Source organism: Neomonachus schauinslandi, chromosome 10, assembly GCF_002201575.2.
Source record: "Neomonachus schauinslandi chromosome 10, ASM220157v2, whole genome shotgun sequence".
NCBI lineage: Eukaryota > Metazoa > Chordata > Mammalia > Carnivora > Phocidae > Neomonachus > Neomonachus schauinslandi.
Window position 1 is genome coordinate 80148551 of NC_058412.1, and position 20902 is coordinate 80169452.

The 20902-nt window shown below is 39.7% G+C and overlaps 1 protein-coding gene across 37 annotated transcripts in view; it reads left to right on the forward strand.

Moving 5' to 3' along the window:
* MAP4K4 (mitogen-activated protein kinase kinase kinase kinase 4) overlaps positions 1–20902 on the forward strand; it is a 190716-nt gene that overhangs the window by 140335 nt on the left and 29479 nt on the right. For 4 of the 37 annotated variants that reach the window (XM_021680342.2, XM_044919083.1, XM_044919095.1 and 1 more), the window contains exons 13-18: positions 10147–10308; positions 13089–13175; positions 13751–13963; positions 14925–15086; positions 18855–18961; positions 20417–20568. In XM_021680342.2, coding sequence (XP_021536017.1) covers positions 10147–10308; positions 13089–13175; positions 13751–13963; positions 14925–15086; positions 18855–18961; positions 20417–20568 — 883 coding nt within the window. Of the gene's footprint in view, positions 1–10146; positions 10309–13088; positions 13176–13750; positions 13964–14924; positions 15087–17674; positions 17909–18854; positions 18962–20416; positions 20569–20902 lie in introns of all 37 variants that reach the window. The other 33 variants (XM_021680344.2, XM_044919098.1, XM_044919093.1 and 30 more) reach the window with 16 other exon arrangements.

The window sequence follows — 20902 nt, forward strand, 5'->3', positions numbered from 1 at the left end:
TCCCTGTTTGTGCTCTCTCTCTGACAAATAAATAAATAAAATCTTTAAAAAAAAGAAATCAGTATGTGTGTATACTCCCCTTTTCCTTTGCTCCTTGAGATGTGCTGCTGCTGGGATCCCTCTCCTTTATCTTCCTCCACTTCCCTCTCGGCTCCTGTGTGAACTGGAGGTCTTAGAAGTCTTTGCAGATATTTTCAGGCTGTCTCTCAGTTTAGCTGGAAATGAGGTTTCTGTTTCTGTTTTCCATTTTCCTTGTTGCTTTTGGTTGGTCCCAGGCTGAAAGGGGGAGAATGCAGAGCTCAGGCAGCCAAGTTCACACTGGCAGCTTCGGTCCAGTCCTTTCCTGGACCTCACAACCCCTCAAGTGGTTGAGTCTGCTCCCCAGGCTTTCTCATCAGGACCCACTCAGGGTGTTCTCCGCTTACTGAAGTACTGCATCCAGATTCAGAACCCCATGTGGTAATGACCCCCTGAATAAAAAATGTTAATATGACTGTATTACCTTTCATATTTAGATGCATCATCATACCTCTGCCTCAAATAGAATGTTGCCTCTAGCTCATTTTTTTTTTCCGTAAAAATTTTTCACAGGCCAGCTTTTTCTCCCATTCCATGCTTTCCCTTTTTTGGGGGGGGGGGCGGCACAAATGAAGAATATTTAATTGTATTGTCATGTTATCCTAATGGTTTGTGCTCTTGTTCCATTGAGTCTTGATTTGATATCTATTAACTATTTCTCCCTACTCCCCTGACATCTACATATTTGATGAGCATGTTTTCTCATTCTTTGTCTATTTTTAATACAAATATTAAGAGCAAAAGATCAGTGGTCTAAGATTACTACATTAGTTGGTATGCTTGGATATGTTTTTGAACCTGTTACATATTTCTTGTCTAGTCTATATACTTCTTCATTTTGACCTCATGGAAACTTACCAAATTATTAGTAAAAGCAAGATATGTTTGTGGTTTGTTTGCTACTTTAGTACTTTTCCAGCTATGCTTTAATTAGGCTCCCTTTCTAGTTTGGTATTTAAAAGTAATGCTTTCATCTCACAGTTCCAAAAACTTTTCTAAAAAGTTTTGTCTAAAAGACAATTTTGTAGGGAAGATTTGTTTTGAGCAAGCCTTTGGTGCCATCATAACAACAGCACCTTCTGGTTGGGTTATTTTAACGGTGTATAAATGATCTTTTTAGTATATATAGGAGTCAAAATCAAACTTTCCATTTAAGGTTAGAATTTATCCTTTCCTTTAAAGAAAAAAAAAAAAAAAAAACCCAATTCCCTATCTTTTCCCAGTCTTACCCTTTGGGAAGATGACCCTGGTGCCTGTGCTCCGTAGACTGTTTTAGCCCTGGGGTTGCCGTTGTCACTTGGTGATTTTGGTTGCCTCAAGTCGGGGGTCAGTGTCAGCCCCAGCAGTTTCTTTGCTTTTTATTCCATCAAGAGGACACATGGTTATATTCATTTCTAGCATTTCTACCAGTTCCAAAGTGACTGAAATTTTAGAGAGGTGGGTGGAAGTGGAAGAAATTAAAAGCAAAGGAAAGCAAGAGAAAAATGAGATCTGTACTGAAGCTAAATTGTACCACGAGGAAAATAAACTTTCTAAGAAAAAAATCAATAAACTGCCCAATGTATTTGTTGGCTCTATCTTGGAAGGAAGACATGGTGGACTCCTTCACCCCTTCAGGGTCTTCATGTATCATAAAGAAAGAGGAAATATTTCCTCACCCCTCTTTGCCTACACAAAGGCCTTTGTGTGGCAGATCATGACTATCTCACAACAAGAGTACACACTAGCACAGTGCTACCTTTTTTTACAGTTCAACCTGTGATACATGCATTGGGGCGTGCAAGTGCACCTACAGCCCAGGCCTTGCTTTCTGTCAAGTTGGCAGCTCCGGGTTTTTTGCAGGGGGTAGCTCTCTTGTCTTTCAGAACTCCATAAAAGTTCTCAGGTGTTCTTTTGACATCCTAGTCTAGTGTTTGGTTATATTTACAGCTAAATTTTCTAAGAGTTAGCTTAATTCAGCAAATGTTGCTTGTTGCTTCAAGATGGGGAAGAATTGTCTTTGGGGAGAAGCAAATAGTTTTTCTACTAAGGCTTTATCAGAACTTGTACAAATAAACCTCAACAATTGGTGGTATATCTGTGCAGTAAGTAACATGACCTCAGAAAGTGCGTGGAGGTAGCTGAATGTGAACAGGCTGGTTTATTAAAGTCGGTTTCTGCTAAAGCCAGTAAGTCCAGTGGAGTGTGTTTAAATGGACCTCACTATTAATCAGTGTGACCTATTTAGAAAAGTTTTTGGAATTGTGAGATGAAAGCATTACTTTTAAATACCAAACTAGAAAGGGAGCCTAATTAAAGCATAGCTGGAAAAGTACATACTTAGGCATGCTTGGGAAAATTTAAGGAATAGGAAATCTCTTTACAGTTTGAGAGATTTGGAAATCACTTTACAGCATCATGCAGTTTTTCAGTTTGTTTGATTTTATTTTCAAAGAGTGATTTAAGAAAATAATGATGACATCAGTTTGCAAATGCTTCACAGGATTATATCATGTTAATCATTCCTAGTGGGGAAAGCCTGAAAAGGCATGTCTGTTAGAGTCTCCTAGGTTTTGTTACTTGAAATCACAGGCATAAGGTTAATCCAGTATGAATTGATGTTACTTAGTTGATGGTTGACGGCATATGTGTTTTATTTTTGGCTACCTTCTTTTGAGGTTCTATTGCAAGAGGCCAACTTTTCACATTAATCATCTATTAAGATATATTTACTAAGGGCTTTCTTTTAGTTTTAATCATCCTTCCTCCCTTAAATTGAAAGCCTGTTCTGAGTGAGGTGGTTTTTATGGTTGATAGTTTAAAACCTTGCTCTGGGTCCAGTTTACAGTTTCAAATGTTAAAGCATAATGTGGAAGAAGAATCAGTAATTGCGTTGTTTTTTTACTTTAGCCTCAGTGTTGTCAACCAGTTGGTTTGCAAACCAGAACTTCCTTAGTGGGCTATTCCTAGGAAACTCAGCACTTTCCACATTGTCTTGTGGATTTTTTAAAAGTGTATGGCTTATGAGACTTGAAGGAGAGGGACTGTCTAGTTTATCTTTGTGTACTGATCATGGTGCTTAATATTTCTCAAATGGATGAATTGGTCATTTGTAGTCCTAGATGCATCTCTGGAAAGAAGGGACTTGTTCTTGAAGTTTATGCCCATTCTTAAATGGACTTTGGGGCTTGAGATCTCTAATTTGAGTTCCAGAGACACCTTAAAGTACTTTAATGGACCTTATAGAATATCCTGAGGCATGAAACATGTGTTGTAAAAAGTATGAGGCACTATCCAAATGTAATCATTATTGTTTAAGGCTTTATGTACTCAACAAGTGATCTCAAAAAGATGGCTTTAGGATTTGATTGGATCTTGTTAGGACATAGAGATAGGAATGGATTCTTTAGTCTTTTATTACTCTAAATGCTAAATGGCATCCAAGACAGCAGTTTTGTCTTGGATGCCATATGTTCAGTGTGAGAGTTAGATTCAACTCAGAAAAGTATTTACTATGATATCTATGACAGAGTGAAAAAGATGAGTGAAACATGATTCCTGCTCTCCAGGAGTTTATGGTCTTTTTTGGTGTGTTGATCTTGTAACCAAGCGTATGGTACTTTCATAGGGAACAGAAGAAAAAGCCTTTTGGAGGTTTTCATTTGACAATTGAGAACATCAGTTGTAGCCTGTTCTTGTTTGTAAGATGTTTGCTTACTGTTATTTTATGGTGTGCATTTTGAATTAAACTTCTGATAATTTTAATTGTGTTAATTAAAATAAATAATTACATAATAACAATTATATTGACTTTGGAAAACAGTTGAACAAAAACAACATGATGCTTATCTCACTTCCATTGAGAAATCCTGGTGAAGTGACAGAACAAACAAAAATGGTATAAACAACAAGGACAAACGAAAACAAGGAAGGAAACCAAGTTGTGGAAATTAGATAGTGCATGGAAGAGTGAAGACTGTAAGAAGGCTAGTACTGCAAATTCTGGAAGAGAGTCAAAAATGAGAGGCAACAGGTGAGGCGGAAAGCATGTGTATGTGGACAGTTAGATTCTCCAACCCCAGGCAGCCAGGCTGCTGTGTTCCTTCTCCTCGGCCGGAGCAGATACAGACTTTCTAGAAAAAGTGAACAGCAGAGCATCAGAACAGAGAACTCCGGCACAACTGAGTATATGGAGAGAGGGGTACTGCAAGCACTCTCACCTTAGCTCCCATAGTGCTGGCAACCACACTTATCACAGATGCCACCTTCTTTTCCTACACCTGCTGCTCAACCCAGGCAGGAGATTGGGAGGATGCTTCAAATATTGCAGAGATTCCTCTGTGGAGATACCGACTGGCCCAAGGGACATAAGGCACCAATGAAATGACCATACTGCCTCACATCACCTTGCTCTAAAGCTTAATAGTTACCAGCTGCTCTCCACAGCCCTTAGGTGGCTTTTTACTGTCTTACATGTGAGTTGGCAGCCAAGATTGTGGGCACTGAGAAAAATCTTTAACATGAAAGATTCTAAGACAAATGGAAGAAGGACCTTGAGGGAAGTAGACAGTGTAGGGAACAGAATAAATATTTCACACATATGCACATGCACAGAATCTTAATAGCCTTAGAATGAGAAGAACATATATTCATGAAATAAGAATGTTCAGAAAATAAGAATTTTTGAAAAGTTTTTTATAAACTAAAACTCCCAAAAAGTAGGTGTGTGTGTGTGGGGGGTTAAGTTTATGGGGAACAGAGGAGAAACAAAATCAATCCAGGGGCTTTAACTTCCATTTAATTAGATGGTCCAGGAAATACTATAGGGAGAACTATGAAAATAATTCAGGAAAGTTTTCAGAACTAAGAAATAGAAATTTCTGGACTGAAAGATGTACTGAGTACCCAGCACAATGAACAAAAAAAGACCCATAAAAATGCACATACATCATCTTGACATTAAGAATGTCTGGGATGAAAAGAGGATCCCTGAAAGCCACGGTGGGGGGAGCCAGGTAGAGGGGTGTGCATGGGTCTTACACTAAGTATCAGGCATCTGAATGGTCTGAGATTCTCCAGGAACACCGTCAGAAACTAGAAAATGACATGGTTATACTTGTGGAAACCTGAAGTAAAATTACTTCCCTCAGCCAAAATTATATGTACATTGTGAGGGTAAAAATTCTGTGCCCTGGCCTGCAAAGTCCCTAAAGCCTTTGGCCTTGTCTTCACTCCTCCTCAAGAAGCTACTGGAGGATGTGTTCCCACAAATGAAGAAGAAGGTGACAAGGGCTCTAGGAAATGGGATCCTGTACAGGAGACAGTTGAGAAGGGCTCCTAGTAAGTTTGTGGGCGAGTACAGGATGCCTGAAGAGCAAGCAGTGTTGGTTGGCAGAGGGGAAGAGAGTGCTGTGAGAGTAATCTCTAAGACTGAAGGAAAGAATACCTGATTGACTTTGACCATATTGGAAAGAGGTCTGTGGGGGTATAAGACTTGACAGATGATTTTGTGATGGACCCATAGAAAGGCAGTGAAACATGACAACAACAACAAAAATAAGGCAATTAATAGCTTCCTAGAAAACTCAAGTTTGCCTTGAATATGGTTTTCATTTAACCAGAAATTGTTACAGGACTAGATTGGGAGCATAGGATGGTGCTGTATGATGGATATTCTTTAGGAGAAATCAATAGGTGGTATCTAAAGTGGAAAAAATTTTTTAAATAGCTCTTATAAACGTTATTTAAAAATCAGGTTGTAAATAACCATGGGTAAAGCTAAAAGCATTGAAAGTGGTTGTACCTTGGTAATAAGAATTGGGGGTGAGGAGAAATGGGACACCTTATTTTTGATATAAGCCTTATATTCTTCTTGACTTTTTAAAGTACTTAGTACTTTAATTAAAAAATTAAAACGTAAGGTGCGCCTGGGTTGCTCAGTCAGTTAAGCATCTGACTCTGGATTTCGGCTCAGGTTGTGATCTCAGGCTTGTGAGATCGAGCCCCAAGTAAGCGTGGAGCCTCTTTGAGATTCTTTTTTTTGCTCTTCCCAGCGCCTCCCCCCCCCCCCCCCCCCCCCCCCTCCCCCCCCCCCCGGGCTCTCTCATGGTCGTTTCTCCCAGACCTCAGCTTGGCAACATCCAGGACTCCCACTGAAGTTGTTTCCCTCCTGGCTCTCTGGAGGAGTCCTTGCTCATAATAGCCAAAGCATCAGCAGAGATGCAGATGGCTTTCTTTCAAATTAAAGAAAAAATTTTTTTGATAATAAGAGAGGAAAAAGCAAGTGCAGCCTGTGGCTTTTCTTTCTGTTATTGTGATACCAGGGGTTTAAGTGGGGACCTTCATTTCAAAATCATATCTACAAATTAAAAAATGTTTAGTAGTCTGCATGGTATATAAGGAAATGGCAGTAAGCACATCTGTAAGGCTGTTGTGGGTCTGTGTCTCTGTGGTCATGCGGCATTTCTTAGAACAATGCATCCATCCCAGCAGTAAAAGAAACCGAAGGCATAAATCTGATAGAGATAGATATCCTTATATACCCTTTCACTGAGTGTGTATATTATAAAACATGCACAAAGAGCTATTTTAAAAGGGTGAGCTACAAATATAAATAAAGTTCAGTGTTTTCTTTTCCTAGACCTCCATTGATTGTCTTGCTTACTTTTAGAGACTGCTGATGTAGAGACCTACCATCTTAGTTCTTCACTTCTCTCCTTCTCTCTTTTAATCTCGCTGTGTCAGGGCACTCCCCAGGGTGGTGTGGTGGGCAGGGAAGGATAAAGTCCAGATCTTTTGAAGAGGAATGATTCTCTTACAGTTCATTGCTTATGAGCTCTGTAAAAATTTTTTTCACACCATAGACACCAACTGTTCACTTAAAAAAAAAAAAAAAACACCCACTGCAAACTCCACACCATGATGATTGCTGACATAGACTGCCTCCCTCCCACCCCTACCTCACACACCTCTGTTCTGACAAGTGGGGAAGCAGAAACCAGGGAAGCAGAATCAGGACCACAACCCCTGTTCCTTGAGTCATTTCACTTCTCTTTCTAGGATTCCATGGTGGACTACAACTTCTCAAAGGACCCCTCTAACCCATTTTGGCTTCTTTGTTGTCTAAAAGTTGTAAAATTCGGTGTCCGTGTATAAAGTTCTTTGCTTCCTCTGACCTGTTCCTATTAATCTGATTACTTGGAACCTAAATTCTCAGAAGCTAACGGGGAATTTTAAGGGTATAGACATTGCTTTCCTTTCTTTTTGTTTCCCTTTTCTTCATTCTCCTGTTTTCCTTTTGTCTAACTTGGAAGAAAATTGTGTACATACCTTATTAGGTAGTTTTCTGTCCAGCTTTGTTGTAATTATGGGTTCTTTCTTTCATCCAGAGGCGAGGCCCTTCTTGCCTGGCCTGCCAGGTGTTTGCTAAACCCAGTGTATTCTAGCAAGTCATTTCTCTTTTATAAACCTGAAAGTGTCCTGATTATTGCCAGCCTTGCCCATGATTGTTCTCAGAACTAAGCAGTGCTGAGTCTCTCTGTAAAAATCATAGGGTACATGAAACCACTGTCACTCCTCAGGATGGAAGCTTCCACAGAACTTCCATGTTCACCTCTTCAAGGAAAACATACCATTTTAAGCTTTCAAACTGATTGAATGAGAGATTCTTCGTGTTTTTAGGTTTATTATAATGGAGGCTTTTTGTTTTATTTTGAATGTCTTTATATTCAACAGAGAAGTTCTGAAGCTAGGAATACCTGAAGGAATTAAATAATTTCTATTTAAAGCAAAGAAACCGGTTTCCCAATTGGCAAAACATAATGATTTTTATGACCAGCATTAGAAAAATGGTTGTTAGCTACTGTATATTTGTTATAAGCGATGTACTGGTAAAAGCCACTCACTTCTTTTTGCTCCTGTATAGAAAAGGCAAAAGATAGAAAATAAAAGATCTAACTTAATTTGCTTTGAAGTAGAAAGGCTATAGTAACACTGCTTGAATGAGATTCTCATATTTCTTACCTCAAGTTTCTGTGTTACATTACATTGCTCATGAAGTCCTGGGGCTGGGGGAAGTGGTTTTGTTTATTTTCTGGTAGCTGGTTTTAAAAAAGAAAGACCTCCCAGGGGTGCAGGGCAGTGCTCGGGCCTGGTGCCCTGAACGCAAGCCTCACCATGGCAGTAGAGAAAGACCTCGGTACAAAAAGCCCTCGATCCTGAGTTCTTTGGCACGTAGGCGGTTGCTCTCTGTTGTCCTCCCTAGATTTGATTTTGAATAGGGTCCTCTTTTTCTCTTTTTTCAAGATTTAAAAAAAAGTACAAAGGCATTAAGCCAGCAAATGACAGGCAGCGAGTGCATTGTACGGGGCAGTGTAGGTGTTTGAATTTAATAAAGATGCCTTGGCCGTTTAAGTTGTAATTTCTAAACAGACGGGAACTCAGTTCTTTTTATGACCCCCACCCCCACCCATGGGAACTGGTGCATTTTTGTGCATTGAATTCTAAGAGCAGACAGTGTGGGGAAAAAAACCAGTGAAATGTATGGAATAAGAGAGGAAGGTGAGCCAAAAGCTGATTCAGGACTGTATTGAGAGTAGTGGTGATGTGGTACTCAGCCGAGAGAGGCCAGGTACCAAGTAATCCTCTCTATCCAGAGGTTCTACACATAAGACATTTCTGTACATTTCTCAGGAAATCATTTTAAATGTCTGCCTTCAGAATGAATGCTTGTGGTGGGGATGGGGGTAGGGGGGACCCAGAAGGAATACTGAAACTATAATAAATACCTACTTTTATACCCATTATATATATTTGCATCTAGTATCTCCAGTAGCTTTATCCCAAACTTTCTTACTTAATAATCTCAGTATCACATTAAAGTTTGTGGTAATAATATCAGCTTCTTGTGTCTTAAGAAATTCGGTAGCTGTGTATTCTTCAGCGCTTTGTGGTCCGACATAGTAGCCACTAGCCACATGTGGCTATTTAAACTTAAATTAACTTCATTGAAATAAAGTTGAGAACTAAGTTCCTCAGTTGTGCTAGTCACATTTCAGGTACTCAGTAGCAACCTGGGGCTCTTGGCTACTCTAGTGAATAGTACTGAGACCGAACATTTTCATCATCCCAGAGAATCTCTTGGACGGCGCCAGTCTAGAGGCTAACATTTTTCATATTCGTGAGAAGAATTGGTTAATTTATGCTTCATACTGTGGAAGTAAGTGCTTTATTGACAGATATCTGGGGCTGGATGGGACAAGTGTTCTCTTCTGTGGGGTTATATAGGATAGCCGGGATTAGGAAGGGCCGTCAGTGTGAGTCTGGTGATGAGTGGCACCAGCCTCCCCGTTGATAGGATGCACGATTGGGTCTGGTTAGTACTATAGGCATTAGAGGCAGAGTGGCCCTTCTGGCTGGGGGCTTGTTTCCTGGGTGACACTGGGCAAGTCACTTAACTCTTCTGAACCTGTTTTCTCATTTGTAAAGTAGGAGTGAAATACCTACTTCCCAGGTTTGTTTTGGGAATTATGTTAGATAACGGAAATGGAGCAAAGACTATCCGACACTCAGCACAGTTCAAGACACATAGTAAGCATGCGTGCCATAGCAGTTTCTTACATTCATAGTAATAATGCTGGCATTTCTTACCCTTGTTGATGTCCGTTTCTCTTTTTCCTGATATATGCTTCCTTTCCTTCTTTTTAATTATTTCTTACCTTTCTTTGCTCTACTTCTATTCTCTTTTATTCCTTTGTCTTCTTTTTCTTTGGCTTACCACAGGCCCTGTGTAATTCTGTTAGCGATATGCAAGGATAAAGAATTTCCTGTCCCTTGGTTGCTCTTTTAATACAGTGAAGAATGGGGAATAGTTGATATCAAAATGGAACCAAACCGTGTAAAGATTCACAGAAATACACCACCTTTGACCAATATTTATGAGGACGCTAGTACATAGGGGCCAAGGGGCAGTGTGGAAATCACTGGCCAGTAGAGCTCCCATCATTAGCACCTACCTGTTACTGGTCAGCAGACTGTCATGAGAGCTATAGGGGGAAGATCCCTGCTGATTACATATCTTTGCTCCTGTAGCAACAAAGGAGAGAGCGGGAAGCTAGAAGGCAGCAGGAACGTGAACAGCGAAGGAGGGAACAAGAAGAGAAGAGGCGTCTGGAGGAACTGGAGAGAAGACGTAAAGAAGAAGAAGAGAGGAGGCGGGCAGAAGAAGAAAAGAGGAGAGTTGAAAGAGAACAGGTTAGTTCACAAAAGAATGTTCTACCCATGAATTTTTGAGGTTTGTTGCTTAGTAGAGTTGGGGGATTTGGGGCAAAAAGTACACACATGTGAGCGTATGCACAACCCATTCAGGACTTCAGAGGTTTCAAAATGCTGAAGCACAATTGGAAGCACAGCAACAAATTGAGTCTCATCTTTAAAAACTGATGGATAAATCTTTACATTTAGAAGCCTTGAAACCGGTCGAGTGGTCTCCAAATAGTGTGGTACCCAAAAGATTTCTGAAGATGTCTTCTTGGGTTTGGCTTAAATGCTTTGAACCCCAAATATCTGGATGATAATTAACCTTTTCTCTAGTGAAATTAAAAACCAACCACAAGAGATGTTTGAAGTATCCAGCAGCTGAATATTGTAATAAACATATTTGCATATAATGCAGTGTATATCTCTGTAGCATTAGAAAAACTAATAACACTGTGGTTTTGTTTAGCCAAAAAAGATCATCCATGTTTTGATAATACTTAGAGCATTTTATTGATGCCAGCTATAGTTGTCTTTAGAAATCTCTGTTCCCTGAATCACCTGGGCGAATAAAACCTGACCGTGCTTTTGTGTCTTTGCCGTCCGTGGGAGCCCCTCAGAGCCTCTTCAGCTCTCCCATCTTTGAATTGATCATTCTTTGTTATGAGGTTTGGGTAGAAGAAAAAAAGATATGAATGGGGACTGATTTAAATAATACTTGAAATTCATACTTAAGATACTTATGAACAATGGTATTAACTTCCAAAGTTGATTATTTGGCCGCTGTCCTTGATACTAATCATATGATTCAGGTTTTTTGCATGTTTACCAGTTCTTCCTAGGAATTTAAGTGATACTTTTTATTTGTTACCTTATTGACATTCTTGGCCAGTTGACCTTGGTGTGTGTTGGGGTTTTTTGTTGTTGTTGTTGTTTTGGTTTTTTTCCACATTGTAATTTTTACTTGGGGACTGCAAAGAGGTGTAAAATGAGCTTTGAAAAATTAAATGTCCTCGGGATAATTCTTGCAATTCAATGATGAGAGGCAGGTATGAAAGTAATAACCTTTAATGTTCTAGGGGCAGTCATTAGCTTTTGTGTACGGCAAGTATTCTTCACCTCTTAAAAAAAATAGCATCAAAGTAGTTTCATTCTGCTTTGCTTATTGTTTTGCAAAATAGTCCCCGTGTTAGCAGTGCTGTGAGAAATGTGTCATTTCTGCATTACGTGTGCATGTTTGTGTATATGTATAATTGTATTCTTTGTGCTTGTTATATGTTAGGACCTTTGTGATTTGGATAGATGTGAATTTCCTGGTTGTCATTGTGTTTTGAAGGCAAAAAACCCCCATCTGTGCTAATTTGATCTTTCAAGTTATGGTTCACTGCTGTCTAGTTCCAAGAAGAGATGAGTTGGGATTCAGATCCCTTTCTCAGCCGTTGCAGGGGAAGGCCACACATCGCACTAGGGCAGTGCTTGGCATAGCATGTGCCATGGATGGTTAGACTTACAGGCATGGGGCTTGGAGCCCAGGTTGGAATCAGATTGACTTTTTTGGGCGAAATTTATTGTGTAAGATGAAGGTTTCTAAGGAAATACATATGTCATGATTTGTGTTATCCAACATTCTCTCAACCAGAATTATTGCTGAACTAAAACTTCTGTCCAGCCCAGATTTATGGCTATTTTTAATTTTAAAGTGTGTGCCATAGTATAAGTGGATGGTCAGCATTAGACACAGTAAAGACATAATCTGAATTTCAGAATAAAATTTCTTATAGACCCTTTAGTCTACTCCCCTATGGAGTAGTTAGCTTTTTTCCCTGTTGAAAAGAAAGGAAACTTCTTTTGTTTGTATTTCAAAGTTGTTTCATGTCTGTGTCCTATTTGAACCTCACAAAAAGTCTTAGGAGAGTTGCAAAAGAATATTCTTGATACTCATTTCTCAAATGAGGAGACAGGAAATGTGAGGGCTTTCTAGAGGTCATAGGTAAAGGTTTCTTGATTTCCTAGTCTCTTAAATATGCATGCAATTTCAAGGTTGGATTTCTCCTCTTTACATATTTTGGGTGTGTTTACCTGTTTTCATTGTTGCAGAGACTTGTTTTCTTCCCCTTGAAAATAGGCTTCCCCCAAATCCCCCACCTACCCTGCTCCCCCCAGACACACACATACTTTGTCATAGTCTCATCATGAAGAGCCTGGACTTGTTCATTTGTGAGAAATCACCTGAGTCTGGTGTCCATAGACCATGGCTTTCAGAATTAGTCATTCTGTGTACCTTCTTTGTCATAAGAGAAAACACAAATCCTGTTTGCTCTGTTTTAATATCAAACAGGTTTCGGTTTGGGGTTTTAAAAATTGGCAGTCCATGCTAGTTATAAATAATGACTAATAAGAACCCTCTGGGGCAATGTGAACCCTCTGGTTTATCTAATTAAACTCTTGATTTCTCTGGAGTCTACCATCCTTAAGAGGAATATCATGGTCCTTTGAAATCCTGTGTTATTGTTTAACAGCTGTGTTCTAACAGAAAAATTTTCAGATACTTTTGTATATATCAGTGGAGTGTATATCATCATTTGTTAGACTCTTTAGATCTTGGCCAATTTGATGATCTTGGGGAAAATCCTTCACCATATGCTTTGGAATATATTCATCACTAAGTGAATTACCACTGAAGACCATTGGGGCAAATGGTTCTTGGTGCTCCATTCAGGTGGCTCTGATGCTTTCCTTTTGGATAAATTGATTGCTGGGTAATTTCTGTGTGACAGGAGTATATCAGGCGACAGCTAGAAGAGGAGCAGCGGCACTTGGAAATCCTTCAGCAGCAGCTGCTCCAGGAGCAGGCCATGTTACTGGTAACGCCCTGTATCTGTCTTGTTCCGTAGCATTAGGGCTCGTTTAGCTATCCCTCCCCTGAGCTTTGGGCAGAGCTGTGGTGATCACCAGACCATTTTGGTTAGTGCTGTGGACTGACAGGCTCAAATGGAGACGTCCTCTGTGGTCATGCTACTTTGGGCAACTTTTCGAGGTGGCTTCTATATATTTATTTCCCTGTTAAAGAGTTAACTGTTCTCTTGGTAGATAGCAAGGTTTTGAATAGAACTTGGCATTCTGTGAACAAACTAGAATGCTAAGGGCTGAAAGCTCTAAGCACACACCATAGGATTTTTGTCTAGTATATTCTTACTTTTGAAACCACCGAAACCAACTTTTAATTGAATTCTTTCTCTGTCCAGTGATATTATGGTTAGCAACAAGCTGTCAGATTTTTCCACAGGTAATATGCTATTTAAAATCCCAGTCATTTTGCTCTGTTATCAAACAGGGGGGACAAAGGGCATTGTCTTTTTAAAAAGTCGAGAATGAATCCAGAGAAGAGGCGAGCTCTGCAGTGTCCCATAGATTTAGTGTTCTCCTCTCCCTCTCCAAGGAGTGCCGATGGCGGGAGATGGAGGAGCACCGGCAGGCAGAGAGGCTCCAGAGGCAGTTGCAACAAGAACAAGCATATCTCCTGTCTCTACAGCATGACCACAGGAGGCCGCACCCGCAGCAGCCCCAGCCACCGCAGCAGGAAAGGAGCAAGCCAAGCTTTCACGCTCCCGAGCCTAAACCCCACTACGAGCCCGCTGACAGAGCTCGAGAGGTATTTTCTTTCCTTCGTTGCTTAAACATTGATCCGGTGTCCACTGTTCCCTAGAAAGTAATAGAATGACACTTAGGAACTGTGTAATATTAAGGCTAGAATGGGGCATAGAGACCAGTTACGAGCCACTCTTCTTGGTTTCCTAGCTGAGAAATTGTGGTTCAGAGAAGTGAAAGGACACTTGCCCAAGGTCTCTTATCTGCTTAGTGGTTTTTCCATAGATGACTAGAGTGCCTCTGTTAACAAATTGCAGAGGAATTGAACACTAAACAGAGAGAAGACTGTATGGCAGAATCATTCTTACAATGTAAACAAAGGGAATGGTGGCGTGGTTAGCTATTTTTCCAAAACCACAATGAAAATAAAGTGTGGCTGTAGTCCAGTTTACTAACGTCTCAAAGACTGTAATTTGTCACTGTACTGGCACATTTGGGCTACCCAGAGCGTCACAGTAAGGATGTGGCAAAGCAGTAACTGGGGATACTAGGAATAGGGGGACCTGGGCAGCTTCTAGAGTGTGTTTAAACCTGGCCTATAGGTGGCATTCTTCTACCATGTCTTACCCTAATTCTAGGAACAAGTGTTCTGCTGATTCTGGAATGCCTTTATTTTTGGTAGAATAAAATGTGTTTTGGCTTCCTGGTGATAATCTTTTAATCTGTTGTTAAGTTTGTTGTGACATTAATTTTTTTTTCCCTAGTTTGTCATCATGTACAATCTAAGAATTCTTGCCAGGAGATTTTAAAGGCTTAATTTTTATCTTCATAAGTATTTCTTTATCTCAAATCGAATTTTAGCCCTATTTTATTTGTCCCCTCTCTTTTTAAGCCACCCCTCTCTTTCCTCGTAGTTGGAGAAAAGAGAAAATTTCTCTCTAGGGCCCTTCCACTTTCAGGCTTTCTTTGGGATCTCAGCTTTTCCCTACTAACACTGAGTTATGTCTTCTAATTCTCTGATGCAGGTGGAAGATAGATTTAGGAAAACTAACCACAGCTCCCCTGAAGCCCAGTCTAAGCAGACAGGCAGAGTATTGGAGCCACCAGTGCCTTCCAGATCAGAGTCTTTTTCCAATGGCAACTCCGAGTCTGTGCATCCTGCCCTGCAGAGACCAGCTGAGCCACAGGTAGCAACAGCCACGTGGCTGTGGGCTGAGGAGACTCACATCATAGCTCACTAAGCCATGGGCCTGCTTGTAATGTTTACAGTTTGATTTGTTACCACATTCAGAAAGAAAAGAGATTAGTAGGAGTGATTTTCGATTAACATACAGGCAGTATACCCTCAGTTGATAGAGAAAAGGGGAGGGCTTTTTTGTTTTTTGTTTTTTAAGATTTTTGTTGTACTTACTAAGAATATCTAGACTCAGTGATTTCTTCTTTTAGTCTTTTTGTCTTCCCTATCTCAGATGTTCATAAACAAGTGCCTCCTTTCTCTAATACAAAAATTTTTCAGTTTAGGTTTTGGAAAGTTAGTATCATAAGTACATAGAGGGAGAACCAGAACCTTTTCTTAACCTTTGGTCCTCGGCTCCTGGCCAGTTCCATGAGTGGGCTTTAGAAAACCAATGTCTGCCCTGAAATTGCATGTATAATTTCTTGATTTTGTCCAACTGTGCATATTTTTCTGGGAAAAGGGGCTTTTATTAGATTCTCAAAAGGTTCAAGAGCCAAAAGAAAATACGCTCTAGTAGGTTAAGTGTGCATTCCCCTGAAGTAGGTCAGGGTAAAGGTTATGACCTTTCATTGGGTTGGCCAGAGCATTCTGCCTAGTCTAGGTGAGGGAGAACCTCCTCTGGGCTGAGTGCTGTGTGGTTAAAAGAGAACCCCCAGTACTATCCAGAGAAGGAAGGGAACAGCAGGGATTGCCCATGTTAAAGATCTGAATGATCCTTAAAACACAGATTCCCATTTTCTTACTGAAAGTAAGTGACTTTTAGATATTTTGCTCCTTGAAGCTGTGTAATCCAGAATATTGGGAACAGGTTCTTAAGCCTGAGTTTACTTGTCACTGATGTTTGCAAATGTTAGGGGACAAAAGTTCATATTCTTGTGATAAAAGTAGTTGTGGTGTTCTGAAAAATCCAAGTGAGGATTTGAACATCCTTTACAATCAATAGTCCCAGTGTGGAGGAGTTGTTAAAAAAAAAGAAGAACCAGAACTAAACAAAGGGCATGTTTGTGGGGGTGGGGGTTATTGGGGGGCAAGGAGATACTTACATGGGGTCAGCAGTTTCTTGATTCACACAAGAGCTGACCCACAAGCCAGAGAGTGAGGAAAGCAGGACAGAGGGAAGGGAAAGAGGACTGGTAGAATAGATTTGACAGCACTTGTATGAAGAGTCCAAGACTAAAATCTCTATTCTGAAAGTTAAACTATACTGCAAATTGAAAATTTTTATCTGTTTGGCCACTAAAAGTTTAAGAAATAGGAATTCCTGAATTATGTAGGCTACTTCTATATTAATTAACTAATGTAGTGCCTAGAGATAGTCTCCTTTTTCCTCCTTCTACCTAAAGTTGCTTTGGGCTGAAACCTCTACTTACAAAAACATTCTTTGAGGAGACTAGGATTCTATTTTGAAGCCCATTTTTTATTATAGTTACAGATAATAGTTTCATTTTCAAATTTTTCCCCCTGAAATTTTTAAACATTTTAACACTCTGAGATTATTCCACTCTGAGATTTTTCCACCAATAAGTGGAATTTGTCACTCTCTTGGAAGTCATAGAAATCATGACCTGGGACTTATTCTGAATCTTGCATTTGGAGAGGTAGAACCAGTTGTGATTTGGATTTTTAGTTTTCTTAAATGTGTTGATATAATGGATAGCATAGCTAGAATTATGTAAATGGCAATCTTGAACACTTATTTTAAAATGATAAAATACAATAAAGAAAATACAGATTATTTCAGAGATTGCTTTACCAGCTTAAAAAACAACCAGGTTAACTCAGGTGACAAGTAGTTGTCCTGTTTCTTCAGTTGTCAGGTAGAAGGCATATACTCCAGAGGGAATGATAGTACTGAATATTCCTAAAGAAGCCAAAATTCCTTTTCTTGTAACTACTATGAACATGTATGGAGATCTCTAAAGTTTGAGTGTTTTAGGACCTGGGAGAAGAAAGAGGCAAAATCGTGGGTGTATTTGAAAAGTTGGCTGTTTTTAAGTTGTATTACCATAGTCTGCCAACACACAAGGGGTTTGTCTTTGCTCATGAATGTGTTGTTTTGTGGTTATTTGGTCTGAAACCTTATGCTGCCAGGTGCCATGAGGATGGATAGCTAGGTCTGAATGTATGGCAGTGTCTGTCTTGTGATTTTTCTTTCCTCCCTCTCTCTCTGTGCCTGTCAACTCTGCTTTGACATGGATGTGCATGGAGCACGTTGTCCTCCCTTTTAGGACCGGAGGTCTACCAGGGTTTTTTTGTTTTGTTTTGTTTTGTTTCATTAATCTTCATGTTTACTGCTATCTGTAATGTTAGTCTGGATATTAAAAGTTTTCTTTATAAATGTACATTTGGTTTTTTCTATATATTGTGTTCCCCAGACTGCTTTTTCACTTAGAAGTGTAACTGTTCCACTGCTTGGCTTACCTAGGACTGTATTGCCCCTGTTTGCCTTTCCCCATTTCTTGGTTTGGATTTGGTATTGACCGGAAAAGCGTTTTATGCGGAACGCATTGAATGTTTTGTGTTTTGTTTTCTTGTAAGGTACAGTGGTCCCACCTGGCATCTCTCAAGAACAATGTTTCCCCTGTCTCGCGATCCCATTCCTTCAGTGACCCTTCTCCTCCCAAATTTGCACACCACCATCTTCGCTCTCAGGACCCATGTCCACCTTCCCGCAGTGAGGTGCTAAGTCAGAGTTCTGACTCTAAGTCGGAGGTACCTGACCCCACCCAAAAGGCTTGGTCTAGATCAGACAGTGACGAGGTGCCTCCAAGGGTAAGAAGCAGAAAGACAGATGTGTGCTGCTTTTTTCCTTTTTGTTATTTTTTTTTTAATTATTTATTTTAACTAAGGGTATGGTGACTTCACCAGAATGAAGGGGCAATGAAACTTCAAAGGAACTTTTTACAGTGGGGAAAGTTCCATAGTTACTCAGTTAAATTCAGCCAGCAGCCAGTTAGCTTTTTATGGTTGTCGTTAACTCTATACTTAAACACAAAGTAACAGAATAATATATGAGTAAGTCTATAAAGAATATACTCCTAGAACAAAAAGAATCAAAATATATTTTAGCTGTTGTCTTAAACATTTATACAAAAGCTACAAATTATTTTGCAATATTAATGAATATCAAAATTTTCAGAAAACGTTCTTTTAAGAAAAATTTTACATTAAAATTCCAAAATGATTTTTTTTTTTTTAAATTGAGGGATTTTTGGTTTCCTTTTCAATTTTTTGTTGTGTTGTTTTGGTAATTACTTAATGGTGAAATTAAACAAAAGGCACATTTTCATTTCGTTTATTTTTCCTCCACTTGGAATTTGCTTCCTCTGAATATTTTCTTGCTTCCTACCAGTCTTTGTTTCCTACTGATCCATTTGTAGACCATTGTTTGATTCCTTTGAGCTTATTTTCCTGATTCTCACATTATCTCAGCAAAATGCTTTGTATGTCCCTTGCCATGAAGCTTTAGTCCAAACATCATTTGAATGTTACAGAAGCATAGAAAGGCTGTTTGTCCTGCCTCCTTTGATGCCTTTGACTGAATTTTCTCTATCGTATTGTATCAGTGGAGGGCAGAGAAGGATCAGGGATGGGGGGTGGGGGGTAGTGATAGTAAGGCTCACATAAGTAGGACTATTCTAAAAATATGTTTTGGTAAGGAAATCTTTTTTCTTCTCATATTTTCAATAATTTAATTGCTATGTTTTTCTACCCAAAGGTTCCTGTGAGGACAACGTCTCGTTCCCCTGTTCTGTCCCGTCGGGATTCCCCACTGCAAGGCAGTGGACAGCAAAATAGCCAAGCAGGTCAAAGAAACTCCACCAGGTAAGAGAAGAGGGAAGCTTAAAAACAGGTTTACTGCATGGCATATTACATCATGTTTGTTTTCATAAAAATGTTCATAAACATGGAACGTCTGAGGTAAAGAGATGGTCACTTTATAAAAGAAAAACTGCCAGAAAATCCATTATCGTGAATAACAGCAAACTGGTCTCTAGTGAGTCTGAATCCAGTTGTGTATTTCAGCACTTTTAAAATGAAAACTCTCTGGCTCTGTAAGAGCAAGTGGATGGAACAGCAGGGAACGCATGGGAGAGATTAAGAGAATTGGAACCTGAGGGAGCTTATCATCTAAAGGATGTCCCAAGTGCTTTGGATTGGTACAGAAATCACAAACAGGCTACTAAAGAAAAGTCACTGGTTGACTTACAGTCTGTAATAAACTAGTGAATTAATCAAATAATATTTTTAGGTTGTAGAGCTGTTCTGCGTACTATACAGTAGCTGTTAGCCACATGAAGCTACTTAAATTTGAATTTAACTTAATTAAAATTCAGTAAAATTAAAAGTTAATTTCCTTAGCTACACTAGTCACATTTCATGTGCTCAGTAGCCACATGCAGGCATGGCTACCATGTTATTACCAGTCAGCTATATATATATATATATTCATCCTGTCAAGTGATTTCCATTGGCCAGTGCCATCCTAGGGGAAGGAAGGAGCACTGTGTTGACTATTTTGTACTTAATCTCACTGAACCTCTGAAATTAGCCTTCTGCACGTGGAGCCTTGATGTAACTTGGAGCACAAAGATGGGTGACAGACCAGAATCTGCAGAGAGCATTCTTAGTCCTTAAATGATGAGGGTGCACTGTGGGATTCTCCTGTGACTGAGCCTGTATATTAATTGTGTTCTAGCAAATTTATGCTCTGGGTGCATCCTTGGCCAGGGAGCATTGTAGCCTATGCTCTGTGGCATTTCTAACTCCGTTCATACAAAGTGTAAGTGTCAGCTCTTAATGGCATTGATGGACAGTGAGATCAACAGCCTAGAAGCAGCATAATTTTGTGTGTGACTATATTAAGTGGAATTTTTTTATAATAAGAAACTGAGTTTATAGCTGTGACAGGAATAGTTAATACTTTTCGACTGAGCAGTTGCATTTCCTGTCAGTCGTGATGAAGATTTGGGGTCTGGCTAATGGTAGCCTGTTATTTAACATTTTTTATTTAAGCTTATCTGAGATATTTCATACACCCACAACTAATGTAACGTTGTGTGTCAGCTACAATTTAAAAAAGGGTATCTGAGATAAAAACCCATGAATGATGTCGTTGTAACTTTTGATGAATTTAATGTTGAATGCTGTTTTTAGGCCATTTTTCCCCTCATTTTACCTACATTTCAAAGACATTGGTGGACACTTCATGCATCTGTTTATAATTTGATACTACATCTTGGGATAATGCATTAGCTGTTCTCTCTTCTTTTCTAACAGCAGTATTGAGCCCAGGCTGCTGTGGGAGAGAGTGGAGAAGCTGGTGCCCAGGCCTGGCAGTGGCAGCTCCTCGGGGTCCAGCAACTCAGGATCCCAGCCTGGGTCCCACCCTGGGTCTCAGAGTGGCTCTGGGGAGCGCTTCAGAGTGAGATGTAGGATACCTTTGCTTTTCCCTTTCCCCATTAACGCTATTGGGCTATATGATCAGTATATTGGAGATCCTTTTCAATCATGTAAAAAGGCCTGTGGTTTTTTTCACAGCTGCATATCACAAAACAGTGTTTCGGTGCAGGTTGCTAATGATACCATAATCTTAATAATACAGAGTTCACTTTTGAGAGCTTATACATGCCTAGCACTGTGAGCACTTTATATGCATTATCTCATTTAATCCTTAAAAGAACTCCATGAGAGAGAGAGAGATGTATTGTGTCTCCATTTTATAAACTTAAAGCAACTTCAGTGTAGTGAGCTGAAGTAACTTGT